The sequence below is a fragment of the Lonchura striata genome, chromosome 5 (genome assembly GCF_046129695.1).
Source record: "Lonchura striata isolate bLonStr1 chromosome 5, bLonStr1.mat, whole genome shotgun sequence".
Classification (NCBI taxonomy): Eukaryota; Metazoa; Chordata; class Aves; order Passeriformes; family Estrildidae; genus Lonchura; species Lonchura striata.
In genome coordinates, this window is record NC_134607.1 from 57,596,854 (window position 1) to 57,612,743 (window position 15,890).

The 15,890-nt window shown below is 43.6% G+C and overlaps 1 protein-coding gene across 1 annotated transcript in view; it reads right to left on the reverse strand.

The window, feature by feature from the left end:
• Nucleotides 1-4,787: 4,787 nt before the first annotated feature.
• The window catches only part of PLBD1 (phospholipase B domain containing 1), a 37,953-nt gene continuing 26,850 nt past the window's right edge, over nt 4,788-15,890 (reverse strand). The window contains exons 7-11 of the mRNA XM_021552826.2: nt 12,595-12,795; nt 12,344-12,484; nt 8,327-8,512; nt 6,523-6,629; nt 4,788-5,038 (exon numbers count right to left, since the gene is read on the reverse strand). Coding sequence (XP_021408501.1) covers nt 4,871-5,038; nt 6,523-6,629; nt 8,327-8,512; nt 12,344-12,484; nt 12,595-12,795 — 803 coding nt within the window. The 3' untranslated portion in view covers nt 4,788-4,870. The remainder of the gene's footprint in view (nt 5,039-6,522; nt 6,630-8,326; nt 8,513-12,343; nt 12,485-12,594; nt 12,796-15,890) is intronic.

Sequence of the window (15,890 nt, forward strand, 5' to 3'; positions counted from 1 at the left end):
TCCCTGTAAATTTAAGGGGTCTTACCATGCTTCCTTTGAAAACAAAGGCAAAACCCCTCAGTCTTCACTGGGACCACGACTCAGCTCAGTACTAGGATCTGAACATCATTTGTACTGTAACAGAAATAGCCACTTCAGTTCTTCATGCTGTTAGTCTTAAATGTACAGTAAATAAAACCTGATATTATAAAGGGATGGGTCACATTCATTCCTGTTGCCAAGACAGCCATTTTCCAGGATGAGTATTGCATACACTGTACAAAATCAAGCTGTGATTCTGCCTTCTGTATACAGGCTTTGAGTATTCTTCTTTTGTCAAAAATATCTATGCAGATATTTTAAATAGAAGCTTGATATATTAAATATATATTTTTTTAATTTGCTGATTTGGGTAGGGGTGGGCATTGTATGAAAACACTGGAGGGAGAAGAGATTAAATGACACTAAGCCAGCCCTGCCATACAAATCTATTCCCTTCCAAACACCTTCTGAGAGGAGAAGGGAAAAATTAAGGAGAGCTAGGAGAAAGCAAATCAATGAATTTTCCTTTTAATCCCTTTTAAGTTAAAAAGGTGTCTTTCTTTGTCATTATGCAGGCTGAGCATTCTTTTCTTCTTTTATATACATATGCCTATATATACATGTATAGATATGTGTGTGTATATATATATATATATACACACACATATATATTTGTACTGCTATCTTAAAATAGGGTGTAGCTGTAAATAAGATAGCTGAGTAGTAGTTGTTCAGAGATTCCTGTTTAGTAATTTATTGGTTATCAAAAGTCAAATGTGCAAAATCCTTTGTTGAAAAATTCCAAATCTGATTTCTTGTTTTGTTTTGCAGCTGGACTTGTAAATGCAAAATAAAAAATGTAAGACTGATTTAATTTCCAGTTTAAACTGGGCAATTGCCAGCTTTCCCCATTTTTGTATGTATTGTAGATTAGTTTGTGTCTGTGTTAACTGTTAGTGGGATTTTGTCTGACAAGCCTGGAATTTATACTTTGAAATAAACCTCCTGAGTTTTTAACATTTTGAGTCATCTGTGCTTAGTTCCTGACACCACAGGAAGTAACTCTCAAAAAAGAGCCCAGATCCTCCTCCTCCTCTTCAGAGGTGTTGCAACCTTGCTCAGCCAACATCAAGCAGCAAGAGTTTGGCTCTTGGTCATTCCCAGGAAGTCAACTGCGCAGCACTGCCCTCACAGAAGCAAAAACCAAAGCAATGCTGTAACTTCTGGAAAGTTGCCTTCCATGCATTTCTGCAAAGTGTGGACAGACAGAATAAAGTGACTTGCACCCCAAAGTTGCCCAAGATGAATGCAGGAATGGAAATCCAGTTGCTGGTGCTGCTCTCCTTGTCCTCCAAAATTCCAGGATCGACCTCTGAAGCAATGGTCATTCTTTCAGCAAGAGGCTTTGGACAAAGTACCAGAGTTTTTCAGAGCACCCTTCAAGCATGAAGGCCCACTCACCTGGCCAGGGAGCAGCTGCTGTGCATCACTCAGGGAAAATGAAATCAGGATTAATAAATTATAAACAAATAATTAACAAAAGCATGTTTCAATGTAGGCATCATGAAGGGCTCTGCCCCCCCCCCACCCAGCTGCTTCAAGGGTAGAAGCCAGGAACAGCACCATGACAGATGTGCAACTCATTAGGGACCAATAAACAGCTGAACTAGAAGGCAGTCTGGGAAAATCTGCCTTTTGGACCCAACTCTGCTGCCAAATTGTAGAGCACTCAAAGTACTTAGAACATGGAGTTACTGACATACTGAACCTGAGTTAGTGCTGAGCCTGTACTTTGAGGGCATGTAATTAATTTGTGAGGCTAATAATTAGTTTCCATGCACTTACTAAAATTTCCTTCAAGTTACTGACCAGAAGATGATGGGATCTTGTGAAATGATGCCTCAGCACGATCCCACTTGAAAGTCCTGAGTTTCTCAAACTGCCTATTTAAACTACAAGTATATGTACTGCACATAGTGCAGAACCTATGTTTTATCATCAAATATAGCATAACTACTCTGCTCAAGTACTCCTTTAATTGCAGTTCCTGCTGAAGTAAAGCAAAACAAGAATGTGAACCTGCAGAACACTCACTGTCTGCTGCAGAGTAGCTCTGGCACACACACATGGTAGGTCTGGAAAGAAGTGCTGCAGCCCCAGATCAAAGTCTGTTTCTGCACACCACTGATGCTTCTACTAAGGAAATTGAAAAAACCCCAGCAGTTCGCTGAGAAGCAAATTTGAGCCAGCAGCACAGCACCAGGACACTGCCAAAGGAGAGCTGCTGGTTGCTCCCTGAAGTACTGCGCAGCCTGGGCTGGGCAGGCACTGGTAAGACCTTGACCAGGTGTCTCCTGCTACAGAGGGAGAATGCTGTGACAGACCGTGGCCCCTGGCACAGCTGAGGCTGTGCAGGGTATGACAAGAACCAGAAGGGATAAGTTTGCTACTGAATTTCAGAAAAGGGGATGGTAAAGCATGTGAAAGTTTGTGTTAGATGTGACAATTTTGATAGTCCTGCTGAGAGGAATAATTTCCTCTGTGCATTGACTGAAGAGGATTTTTTTCATTATGGCAAGAGAGATTTATCACTACCACCTCCCACTTCCATCTCCCCACCAACTAAGGCCCTCTTCAGCCAAACCTGGAAACCTGAAGTTAAAAAGTCAGAAACCATAGGCCTTTGAAAAACCTGGAAGCAGGGTATGAAAAAGATGGCAACTTCTGCCACAAATCCTCTGCTTAGAGAATACCTTCTTTTTACTCCAAGTGGCATCTGCTCAAAGAGACCTTTGAACTTCATGTAGCCATCTGTCAGTTCTTTTGCACCTGCCTACAGGGTCATGCAATGCTATCAAAGCCCCCTTGGTCACTGATGCAGCTATGCAGGGAAGAGGAGCTGGACCCAACTGCTGTGGTCAGGACTGGAAAATCAGCCCTGGCTGGCCTGGCAACAAAGAAAGCACAAAGGACAGCACAGCAAGAGGAATGCAGTGGCCTTTAGCAGCACAACCAAAGGCAAAAAAAATAGCCACAGTCACGGATTGGAGTCCTAAGGCTTACAAGATCCCATTAGTGTAAATATTTACTTACAGAAAGGCACTCTCAAAAGAAGATCTCTGATTTCTCAGAACTCTGGGCTGGAGCACAAAACAGGTCATACGTCAGGGTAGGAGGCTCAAGGTGAGAGAAATGCAGAGCTGACATTTCCAGGCATATTGTCATGTCATGGGCACATGACAGGTGCCACACAGCTCCATTTCCTGCTGGTGGAAGCATCTAGCTGTGCCGTGGGTCAAGAACACTGTTCACTGCAGTAATCCATTGGCAACTTCCTGGTCCCTGGGGACCAACTTTGAAACAGTACTTCTCCATTTGTATTTTTATATAAAACTGTGTGAAAAAGCAGTAAATACATCTTGCACTGTTGCTGCATTGTCTAGGAATGACAGTGAAGTCAAGCCATCCTCCAGCCCCTCTGCACTTCCAGTTTCAAACAAGCAGCTGATTCTTGGTCCTCTGCTTGCTGGCAGCTCAGATCCTTGCAGTGCTTTTCGTGACCCAGATCCATTCCTTAAGTGCTGTCCTTAATGCCTGCTGCAGCCTGTTCAATCCAGGTCAATTCAATCCAATGTGTGGCAGTGGCTCCACCACCACATGGAGGAGGTCTCTGCACACAGTACCTCACACCTACCTCCTACCTCAGCAAACAAATCACTTCAGTCCCTTCATAAATTTTTCATTGTCAACAACAGCTTTGCTGTAACTTCTGGTCTCCCTCTTCCCTTGGCAAAAATCACCCTTACTGTGACAGCCAAATATTTAGCTAGAACCTCACCCAGTAACTTGCTCCCTTCCCCATCACACAAGCTAAATGCTAGAGGCTTCATTAAAACCTCACACTACTCATCATTCTTCACCTTCGTAACACAGGGCAGTGCTGTGCACTATTTAGCTTGGACCATCAAGGACATGAGGAAAAAGCTGTTTATTTTGTTTTACTTAATTACACACAGAACATCTAGCACAAAACAGCCTAGTGACTTGACTCCTTGATGTAAACAAGTAGCTAAGAGTAATGTGCACAGCCCTGGCCCTCACACCATCTCACTGTCACACTCCCCTGCCACATCTGAGAGAGCAGGCAAAGATGGCACTGAGCAACTGCATAGGCTGATCCATTCCAAGAGAGAGATCCCTTGCAAGAGATCAATTGCATCACATTTCTGTCCCTGCAGCCAGGGGCATTTCCAAAGCACCAGGCTGCTTCCCTTCACCCTCTTTTGCAGCCTGACATTGCCAGCTTCTCTGACCACACAAAGGAAGTCTTGACAGTGCCACTGAAAGTCACATCCTGTACAGAACAGACAGATCTGCCATGGAGAACACACACTTGATGGGAAGCAACTGGCAGCACACAACTCAGACAAAAGGCAGACATCGAGCCAGCACTGGGGTAAGGCCATCACAGCCCAAAGCAGCCACCTGGTTTGGCCCAGCTCTGGACACAGGTTCCATGTTGCTACTAGAAACAGATCACTCTCACTGGTGGCATTGCTGTTCCCTCCTGCTCTGGGAACAGCTGTGATGATGGCTCAGATCAACATAAAGCTCTGCCACCTGCTTCTCATCAATCCTGCTCAGAGGAAGGGCCACCCAAACAGCTCAGAAAAGAGGAACTCGCTTTGGGCTGCAGTGAAGCAGCCAATATCAGTACAAAGTGCCTAGCAGGCAGGACATGGGAAGGCAGGTATAAGGCACAGGGATGTGGACATCCATGTTGATTTATTACACAAGAAATAATATTTCCATTAAAAAAAAAATCCACTAGTGGATACTGACGCTGGTTTTACAGGATCGGCCTCATGGTGACAAAATCGAAGTTGTATGACTCAGGCAGGCCCTGGTGCCGCGTGCGGTTGAACCGTGTCCAGCTGAAGACAGGGAGACCGCCCTGCACCGGAGGGCCATTGATGGCAGAGGCTGTGAACGCTGCAGCCAGGCGGAAATCCGACACCTGGAATGAAGGACAGGAACCCAGGGCAAAAGGGCAGCATGAGGCTCGACACATCCCCATGCCAAACAGCAGGAACAGCTCCAGGCGATTTAATAATGAGGTAAGAGAAGAGAGCAGAGGGAAGCACGCACAGGCAGCGATTCCTCCCCTGCGCAGAGGCATCTCCAGTCATGTAGCAGCCAGTGCTGAATTCAGGGCACCAGCAACCCACAAGCTCACACTTGCCCTTGCTAGGATGAAAGAGCCAGAGTATCCGCCTTCAGGACAACCCTCCCCAATGTTATGAGGTTGCAGCAGGCAGATGAGGGGTCTGCCCTAAGGTCTGCTGCATGTTGAGCACTTGGGCCATCCCCTGGGCATGTCAAGGTAATTCAGGAATGGAAAAAGGCAGCACAGATTTAATATTGCTACCCAGGCTCTGTGCTGCTCCTTCATTGTCTCCAAAGAGGTCCCAAGCCTGCTCCATCTTCCCAAGCACAAACAGTAAATTTTTCTGTAGGGTTTATAACTAAAACAGGTGTGCTCTGGGTTATTTCTTTCAATGCCCCCCTTAGGGCCCCATTCCACCTCCAGCCCGGCCCGTTCTCCTTGCCTAACTGTGCTGGCTAAGGCACTACAGCATGTACTGACAACTCCCTTACCAGACCACTCTACAAGGCCATTTTCTGCATTCTTCTTGTATTACCCAGCTCTGGGAGTCTCCCACTACTGTCCACTACAACACACAGCTGGCTGGACACAGCACTGGAGATATCAAAATAGCCTCCCCAGGCCCATCCTAGCAACCAAACTCATAATCAAGAAATGCAGCAGGCTGGATCCCACAGGATAAAACAGTGTACAACTTTTCAGTACAGCTGCTTACTTGGGCATTCCTCTTCACAGTGAAAATATCATATAACCTGCCTAAAATAAATGCTCCAGACAGTGGGTCTAAGGATTTTCCCACAACCCCCTAAAATGCAAAGTGATCTTCACCAAACTTTCAGAAAGCAGTTTTGCAGAGAGGTGGAGCCCCAGAGCAGGGTGGCTTACCAGAGAGCCAGGCTTTTGTAAATGTAAACCTGAAGTGAGACTGCAATCCCTTTCCTGTGGGCTTCTGGGAGGCACTCAGAGAGTCCTAATGAACAGGAGGCTGAGGCTATACAACAGTCTCCTTCCCTGAGTGAGCTGCAGACTCATTTCCTGCTGTAAGGCTTTGGGGTTTAACCCTTTAACACCACAAGCTCTCATGGACATAGTTGTTTCATACACATCCCCCTGTATCCTGTCCCACTGTGCCAGGACTGATGTCAGGGACAGGAAATGAGACTGCAGAGGATTCCCATCTGAGGGGGTACCTGAGCACTGGGACAGCATGAAAAGAGGGAACAGACATACCTGGCCATGCTTGCCCTGGTGCAGGGAAACATGCTACAGGTCTGACAGGAGCACAAACAGACTGCAGCAAACATTCAGCAGATATTGAAATTGAGGTAATTTACCTTGGAGTCATAGCAGCCTGCAGGCACTGGTAAAGAAGGATTCAGGTCTTCCCGGCAGCAAATGGTATTGCAAGGATTGTGCTCAGCATAAGGATCATGCTGATAGTCTGGGGTGAAACGTGGTGGGAAGAGCAGAAGAAAAGAAAGAAAGTTAACCTCCTCACAAAAAGCTGATGCCAAGTACTGGAGCCACTAAGAACTGGGTAACTGCACTCTGTCAGATTGCTTTTGTGCTTCTCCCTTGGTACCAGCTACAGATCAGCACTCAAGACAGGACATAAGTAGACAAGCTCCTAATTCAAGACCATACAGCTACTTCTGCATCCCAGGAGCACCACTGCCAACCTCTAACCACAGATATCTGCAATTCCACCTGATGAAATTCCCATGATGAAAGCTTATAGAAACTTTGTCAGGAGAGAAAAGCAGAAGAGAAAGGGAGGTGGCAGGTTGGGGGGTGGAGGGGTAAAGAGAGGGGGAAATGCAGCAATGAGATCCCTTGTTTTCCTGTTCTGGATTAAAATAAGCATAAAGGAGCAAAACCTTTGGACATCCCCTGCAGTAGCTGCGAGCCAGGAGAGGAAGGTGGTGAGCTCAGCATCTATGAGCATGCTGCTACTCACAGCCCAGACAGGAATGATACCCCACCCTGGGAGAGGCCTCCCAGACCTCAAGTCCAGCAATCAGCAAGCTCCCTATAATTGGGAATAAAAATATAGCATCTAAACCTATCAGTACTTTGAGATGGGCTTAGCCAGAAGTTAATTAAGCTGGGTTTAATCCAGTTAAGTAGAGCCCTGTCAGGAAAAAACAACACAGCATTACCTACTGTCCTGGTTCAACCCCTGCTGGCAAGTAACTACTACACAACTGCTCATCCACATCCCTCCAAGCCCCACCCCTCATGGGATGGGGAGAAGAATCAGAAAAAGGTAAAAACCATGGGTTGAGATAACAACAATTTCAATAACTGAATTGTTAATAATAAAAAGAAGGGGAGAGAGGGCAAGGAAAAAACTCTTAGAGAAACAAGTGATTCACAATACAATTGCTCACCACCTGCTGACCAATGCAATGCCCATCCCTGAGCAATGATCAGCCCCTTCCAGCCAATTCCCACAGTTTACACAATAAGCATAAGGTTCAATGATATGGAATATCCCTTTGGCCACTTCAGGTCAGCTGTCCTGGCCATGCTCTGCCAGCTTCTTGTGTACCTGCTCACTGGCAGAGCATGGGGAACTGAAAAGTCCTTAACTTATCAACAACTAAAACATCAGAGTTTTAGTAATAACTATCAACATTAACTTAAACTATCAACATTATTGTCATACTAAATCCAAAATACAGTACTGTATTAACCACTAAGAAAATTAACTCTATTCCACCTGCAAAAGTCCATTTGCCTGAACATGGATAAAGACCTTAAGTTTTACACTAAATTCTCTGGTCTGATCATATCTAACTGTTGCTTAGGGTTTAAGGCTTTCAAGATTGCCAGGCTATAGATGTATTAGGTGATAACAGTCCATGAGGTCTCTTGGACTACTCTCTCCTGGAGTCAGAAGCTTTCTGGAAAAGTCAAATAACAAGCCCAAGGGGCCTTGTTCTTGATAGAGCAATTTTAGCCCAGTTTCCACCTTCAAATTAAGCTTGTGTTACCTTTTTTGCTTTGTGTGCATTCTGCATTTAGGAAAATATAACTGAACTCTGTGTGAGGCTGCAGCTTCCCATTATAATCCAAGAAATAAAAGTAACACTGCTTATTAAGATCAGCTCCACAGCATGCAAACATATGTCTTACTGTTGTATCTCATGATGTACTTCATGCTTTCCAAGTTGGTCACCTTGCCCTGGTCTCGACGGAAGATTTTGGCTCTTGGAGCAAGCTCATAGGAGAAATCCATGCCGTACTTGACAACGTATGATGCATACCCACTGAGATTGTAAATCTTTTCATGGAAAGGGATATTGTATGAAGGCCAGTAACCTGACAGAGACAAACCCCAATCTGTTAATCACTTGGAAAAGCTGGATGCTCTTGCTTGTATCAGAAAATAAAATAAATAATTTTCTATGTTGCATTGCCATAGCAGCATGTCGAGGAACAACACAGAAAACTGGTTTGAACACAATAAGGCAACAGTCACTGGCATGACCAGGGTTGACTCCCAGTATAACACCACTGCCTACCCAGGCAACCCGCCCCCAGACTACCAGCCTCAGGACTCATCCTGCAAAACAGCTGAGATCAGACTTGCAGGAGCCTGAACATGCAGCGTGGCCACAGACCTCTTGTAGAGATTTCCCTGCTGAACCTTAAAGGACTGCAAATCATTTACCTCTGCCAAACTTCACAGTGAGAGGCCTGAAGTCACTCTGGATTTGACCCCTGCCCATCTCACCAAAGCAGAACAATACACCATGCTGAGATGTCACAGGGGGACTGGCACACACAAACACACAGAGACCACAGGGCTACTCGGGGCCAACAGGAGGCAGGCCAGCACACAGACACTTTGTGCAGTGGGGTTGCACACAGTCATAAAGAAAGATGGGAGATTGCTACACATTTGCCAGGAGCTGCCTTTGAAGGTTAAGCAGTGATTGATCAGCAGAGCAGAGCTTTGCTCTAACTTTTCCAAAAGCATTCCTGCAGGGTTTTTTTTTTTAACTTTGAAGAGCAAAGAATGCCAGGCAGGATTCCAGAGAGGAGTTTCAGGTAGGTGAACTGAAAGAAGTAAAACTGCCTGAAATAAGACCACCATGGAAAGCTCTTGGAAAGAGCCAGGAGACGTTCCAGGTTAGAATCTGGGTACAGGAAGTCCTAGAATATATAAGAATAGATAACTACACCTTAACATTTAATTTTTTCTAATTTTTAGGCAGTAAGTATATAATATGAGCTAGGCCCAGGAGTAGCATACTTTCAAGTTGTCTCCAAATCACTAACATTCCCTGTTGTTCATTCTCAAATCACACACATCAGGATTTGGTTTAGAGATTTACTATCTGGGCACTGGTAAATGCAGGCCTCCACATATTAAGATCAGCCCAGCACAGTGTGAGGAGTCTGGAAGATGCTCCAGAAAATCAACTGGAACTCACTGGGAGCAATACACACAAATACAAACCAAACTTCCTGAAGGATACACAGACAGCATACACAGTGAAGCACTGTCTGAGTGGAAGCCTCACCAGCTTGGGTCCTGCCTAAGATAGGGAAGACAAAAATACCCTGTCTGCTGGCATTTGCTTATTATTAGTGACCTACAGCCAACCTGAAGGAAACAGGTTGTGTACAGGCTGTATTGTAATACAGGCATCCTCCAGAAATTAACAACCTGCCAGCCTCCTAACGACACAGGCTGGAGGATACAGATATATCAGCTTCCAAACCAGTAAGGTTTAGCTGTGATTCAAAAAGGTGCTATTTGTCTCACATGAAAGCAGTGCCTAAAGATGACTCCTTTCTCCCACCTGGAAAAACTTGTTAAAATTGCTAAAACAGGAAGCTATTAAAGTTCTCCTCCAGCAAGAGCTCTTCTGTGTCTCAGGCTCTGCAAGACTGCAAATCCCATGCAAAGAGTGCAGCAGTCCACCTAAGCCAGGCTTTACCCAAGGGTTGCTATAAGCCAGTGAAACCTGGCAGGGTGCACAGTGACAAAAAAAAAAACAAATCAAGAGAGACTGAAGTTGGAAGGAAGGGATGACATGAAGGCAGCAAAAAATCCCTGCATCAAAATGTTTTCCTCTTCTGCACTTAGAGAGCAAAAGGTATTAGCAATATTGAGAGTGAGAGCAATAAGAATATTGCACATATGGTGGAAGACACTCAGATCCCAGGTTTTGCTCTGATGTGCTGCTTTTGATTACTCATTTGTCATCAAGAAAGATGAACTGCACCTATTCCTGTGACCTATTCTTTCACTTGAGACGGTGTTGCCCTCCCTCACCTCCTCTAAAGGATTTCTGAATTTTCTTTGTCAATATGCAGAAAGCACCGGAACATTTTTGCCTGGAAAGGGCAATGTAAGAGATTCCTGGTATTGAGAACTCATCTGCACTGGCCTACAAAACAACAGAAGCCATAAAGAAAAAAAAATCTTTTCATTTTCAAATTTGCATAAGGAAATGCTTCATTTTTCCTGAGTACAAGGTTTACTACAGCAATACCTGCCTTTGTTCACCTGAGATTTCAATTCTCATCCTCTGCTGTTTCTAGGTTTATGCTTCAAAGAGACTTAAAAAGCCAATGCTGGTGGCAAACTCACTCTGACCAAACTAGTGTGCCCAAAGTGCATTATCTTTTGGTGCACCAGCTACATGGCAATGATGGAGCATGCCAGGGTCAGCTGTGCTGCAAAGACTTTAAGCCAGCATTGCTCTTGAGAAAGACAAGCCTCCTTCACTTGAGCTGCTCCAAGCACCTGGGAACAGGGCAGGGGCCTTTATGGGACTTGTCTGGTGTCCTGCATGGCATGGAGGAATTCAGATCTGCCGCTTACAGCAGCTGAGGTCTCCAAAACTGCACTTTGGCAGAGCTTAGCTCACCCTGTGTGTTGAAGGCTGTCCCTCCTAATGTTTAAACTCCCAGAGACTGAATGCTCTGTTACCCAATATGCACAAGGTACACTTAGATATCTGGGAAAAGGCATACTGTAGGTATGAAGTAATGTGTAACCTCTAATACATGCTGCCACCTTTGAGAACAGAGCAGCTACATCACAGAGGGAAGAAGTGGTCACTCTGTGCCCAAGCCCAGGAGCTGGGCTCAGTCCTACAGAGGATGCCACACCACTGCTCCAGAATCATTGCTGAAAAGGAACTCAAGGTTCCTGACAAGCTTGGGCTCTCTGCACAAGTATAGCACTGCCATGATGGGGCTGCAATGTTTCCAGTCCCAGAGCTTGAGGGTCTCTATCAGCTTCTTTGCATCCTACACACAACACAGCATTGAGAAGCCCAAGGCAAAGGAACCCAAAGGGACTGACAATGCCTGGAATAAACCAGAACTTTCCAAGAAGCTAGACACAAGGAAAAAATTCAAAGAGAATCTACACCAGCTACTAACATAGACAAATTTCCCACCATTTTGATGATGAGTAATTCATCAATTTATCTCCTCAGCATGTGATTAGGAGAAGGAGCACAAAGCTTTAGACATACTTAAGGCTCAGGGTTTTTGTTGATGATGTGTCTAGTAAACACCTGCAAATTAAACCTGATAGTGAGTGTTCTGCTTGACCAAGATTTTTGTTTGTTTTCCATCAAGTTCTGGCTAGTCTTGCTAGGGAATTAAAGAACATTTTAAAAAGCAAATATTTATCAGAAAACAGAGATCCAGAAAAGTTCAGGAGATCAATTTAACACAGAACTTCTTTGTTATTCAAAATTTCATCTTCTTGCAGAGTGACCCACTCAACAATCATTTTGAGTAGCCCATAGCATCACAGTTTAGTACTGCCCCAAACAGATCTCACATTTTCCCTCATTGGTCTCTACAACAAGGCCAAATAATACCTGAAAAAAGGCAAGGATGCAGACAAGCAAGGAGACAAAGTCTATTTTCCCCTCCTCTGCTTCTAGGAGACACAGATGCTTACTGCATTGCTGCCACAGCATACCAGATAAATGAATAGATTGCAACTAATCCAGTGACAGAGGGATGCTCACACAAAGCTGAGGGTTGCTCACACAGGGCTTCCTTACTTTAAACTGAGGACTAGTGTTTAACAAACCTTCCCTGGTACAAAACACAATTCTCAGTTGGCATAAAGAGATGGATTTCCTAAGCCAGTAACTACTATAGGAGTATTACCTTTCCGGAGAACATTTGTTTGATCAGAATACTCCACAAGGGTTGGGATCTGCTCAACAATGTACAATGCACCATCATCAAGGCTCCTCTGCAGCTTGACCTTCTTCAGGTCTAGAACCATGTACTGATTGTTGTAGGTTCCTGGGTATGAGAACAGAGAGAGTTACATGTCCTGCTAAGGGAAAGAAACAAGTACAAGAGGTAAAGGGAACACATCTTTTTTCCTAAGATGCATATGAAGGTGTACTTACCAGAGTTGCACTTTGAGAAGGTCTCTGCCCAAGTTTTGCCATCATTTGCCATCATGTTGGCAATGCGGACCCTCTGCCAAGCTAGCAAAGATTCAGGCACCACTTGTTTAATGAGGGTTTCATTGAAAACACTGTTGGTAGTCTGCAACATTACCAAGCCACTGCCCAGTATGTAAAAGTCATCCAGGGACACCAAAAAGCCTTAAACAGCAATAACACAAAATTTGTTATTTTTGTGAACCTTTGATATACTCATAGAACAAAACAGAGACAAGTCATGAGGATATGGATGAGTCAATGCATGTGTGTGTGAACTCAAACTGTACAAAGATTAAAGATGAGGTAGTAGCTTCTGTAAGGGCTTTGGGCCCACCTGTCAACACAGTTTGAAATGAGAAACTGTCACACTTTCAATTCTTAATTCTTTGTCTAAAGCATTTGCTTTGTTTTTGCATGCCAAGCCTGGAAGATTCTCCATAAGTCAACCTATGTCTTATGCTAAGGATTACATACCCTAAATGCCTGTGAAGTGTTTGTTTCTAACAAGAAAGTGAACTAAAAAAAATATAAAAATTCAACAACGAAAACCAAAGCAAAGTACAAACTCCACAAAAACACTTTCATCAACAAGTATCAGTTTTAGATTTCTACTCTGTAAAGACAACATAAATTAATTTAATTAATTTGAATTAATCCCCTTAATTTACTTCTTCTGTATTAAATCAACCAGAAGAACCTTCCTTCAAGTTTAATCTTTTGCTGTCTAAGGTATCTTAAAAACATCTCCAAGGCACGGGCATCTCTTAAATCATAAACCACATCCCGTATATGAGAAGCTCTACCTACTCCTCTTCCTGACAAGATGTCATGGGATTTTTTTTATGTCTGCCAGCTCTGCAAAGTCAATACAATGATGGATCTGTGGGTAGGATTCCCTTCTAGGTTACATGCCAACAGAAGTGCCAGGTCCAGTTGCAAGCCCTTTGCCAGGAGACGGCATACAGAGCTGCAAAGGTCAGCTATATGCCTTGGATAGTATGGGGACTACTTGTACAGCAGAAATAACTTGGCCTTTAGATTACTCAGCACATACGTGGCTCCCAGGTTGGGGAAGAAAGGCTGTTAACTGAGCTCCTCATGGGGAAGTCATACAGAACCTAAACTCTTGTTATGAAGTTTTTAATAGCATCAGTCTTCAAAGAGTACAAAATGCTAAAATGCTGTGTTACACTGTAGTGTTTGTGCTCCTCTATGAAATCTTCCACAGCTAACTTTATTAACACAATCTGCAAAGGTCACCAGCCTATGACAGCAAGAAAGACAACCCAGCTCTACAACTCTATTCCTGGGCTTTAATCAAAAGGTAGACCACCTTTGAACAAAAGTTATGTTTAAGCGCTCTAGTTCAGCAAAATTTCTTAAAAGAAGCAAGCTCTAAAATTAGAACAGATCCAGAAAAATACACTGTGTGTATTTTAGAGGCATCTGTTATTTAAAAAAATATAAGTATAGAATAAACTGAGCACCCTAGCATCTGGTATTACTCATGGAGAGAGAGGCAATACATTATGTACATTATCAGCACAGATCTCCCTCAAATAACTAAGGACAAGAGAAACATCCTAAACTTGGCTCTGCCAGTCTGTTTTATACAAGGACTTGGGATACTCTAGCAATAATCTGCTGCATAACAATTCAAGTGGTGCTTGCCTAAATACAGGAATAATTGAAATTATTAAAACAATTGTGATGTAAATTGAGCATCAATTCTTGTGGGTGACAATGCCAAGTGTCCTACTTCAAAATAAAGCAAGTAATTTCTCTCTTCAATTTCAATCAACAGCTGAGATAGAACAGAAAAACCTGACTCAAAACAAGTGCTAACACAAGGAATGATGCTAAATTAACTGAAGGTTGAACTCTGTAATTCAAATAAACTGCAAAGCTCAGCTAAGCTGAAAAGAAGGGGATTTCCTTCTGGGCCTTAGTATTTACCAAGTTTTATCCTGCAATGCTTTATAACACAACATGCACTCCATGATACACCATTACTAGCCTAATAATTCCAAGATGGTATATACTATTTTGATTTAAGGCACAGGCAACTTGGAAACAAAGGGAAGCTAAAACACAATCAACAGGTTATCCATGGTAAAGATATCCAGAAGATAAAATCTGGGTAGAGAAGTCTAGAGATATCAGCAGATATTTGATGTCTTTGAGCCATTCTTCTAAGTGTGTATGAGAATCTGTTGTAATTAAAAGTGTTATCTCACTGTATGCTTCTTCTTTGTTTCTCCTGTAAAACCATCTCTGCAAACCCACATCCCATTTTTGTTAGGAACACTCAGTCAAATTTGTTTTGTTTTTGGGTTTTTTTTAACCCCTCCCTCCAATGAACCTGACAACTCTACAGAGAAACAAGCAAAAGTACTTCTGGTTACATTTTCTGGATCTAAGCCATTTAGATTCGGTTCCCAAATGCCATTGGAAAACTGAAGTTTCCAGAATATGGAGTTTCACTCACTGTGATAGTAATCAGCCAAGCAAGGCAAAGCATTTTTTGCAATCTGAGCCACAGTGTTCTCCAGAAAGTCAGCACATCAAAGAGCATGTGGGTGGCAGCACGTTCCTTGCTACTATTGTTCTGAAAGAGGTAGATTGCTGCTTTCTGAACCAGACAGCATCAGCTTTTTTGGTGTTTTAAAAGGTCACGGTGTTCATTCAAGTGCAGAAAGGGTCAGCTTTACAGGCTGGAAGTCAAAGCTATGAGGTCTAGCCCACCTCTCAGAGATGGGAGTAGCTCCTGGCTGAGATGCCAAATGTTCTGGGGTATAAACACATTTGAATATGGGAAAATAAAGGTACTCTCCAGATTAGCAGAGAATCAGCAGCTGCTTCTCATGTCAAGACTAATCACCCATCAGCTGTCTTCCTTCCAATTGCACATCTCTCCTAGGCACTAAGAAACAGCACATACCACACTAGAGCTCTGGTCTCATCTCCAGAGCTCACCAGACAAGTTCCTTTGCTTCCCTCCAGGTTTTAAATAGATTCTGGAGGAAGCAGGGAAGCAGGAAATGGTCTGGTGATATCTCACGAGCAAGATATTCCTGAGAATAAAGGCTACTGCCTCATCCATGGTTTGTTCCTCCCAGCTCTTCCTCAAGCTGTGGGGAAGGATTATGCTGCATTAACACCAGATTACTTCAAAGCAAGGGACACAAACTACCTCTCTCTCCTGCCTCAGAGTGTATAGATACAGATATGACATGTATAGTCATTCATCAAGATAA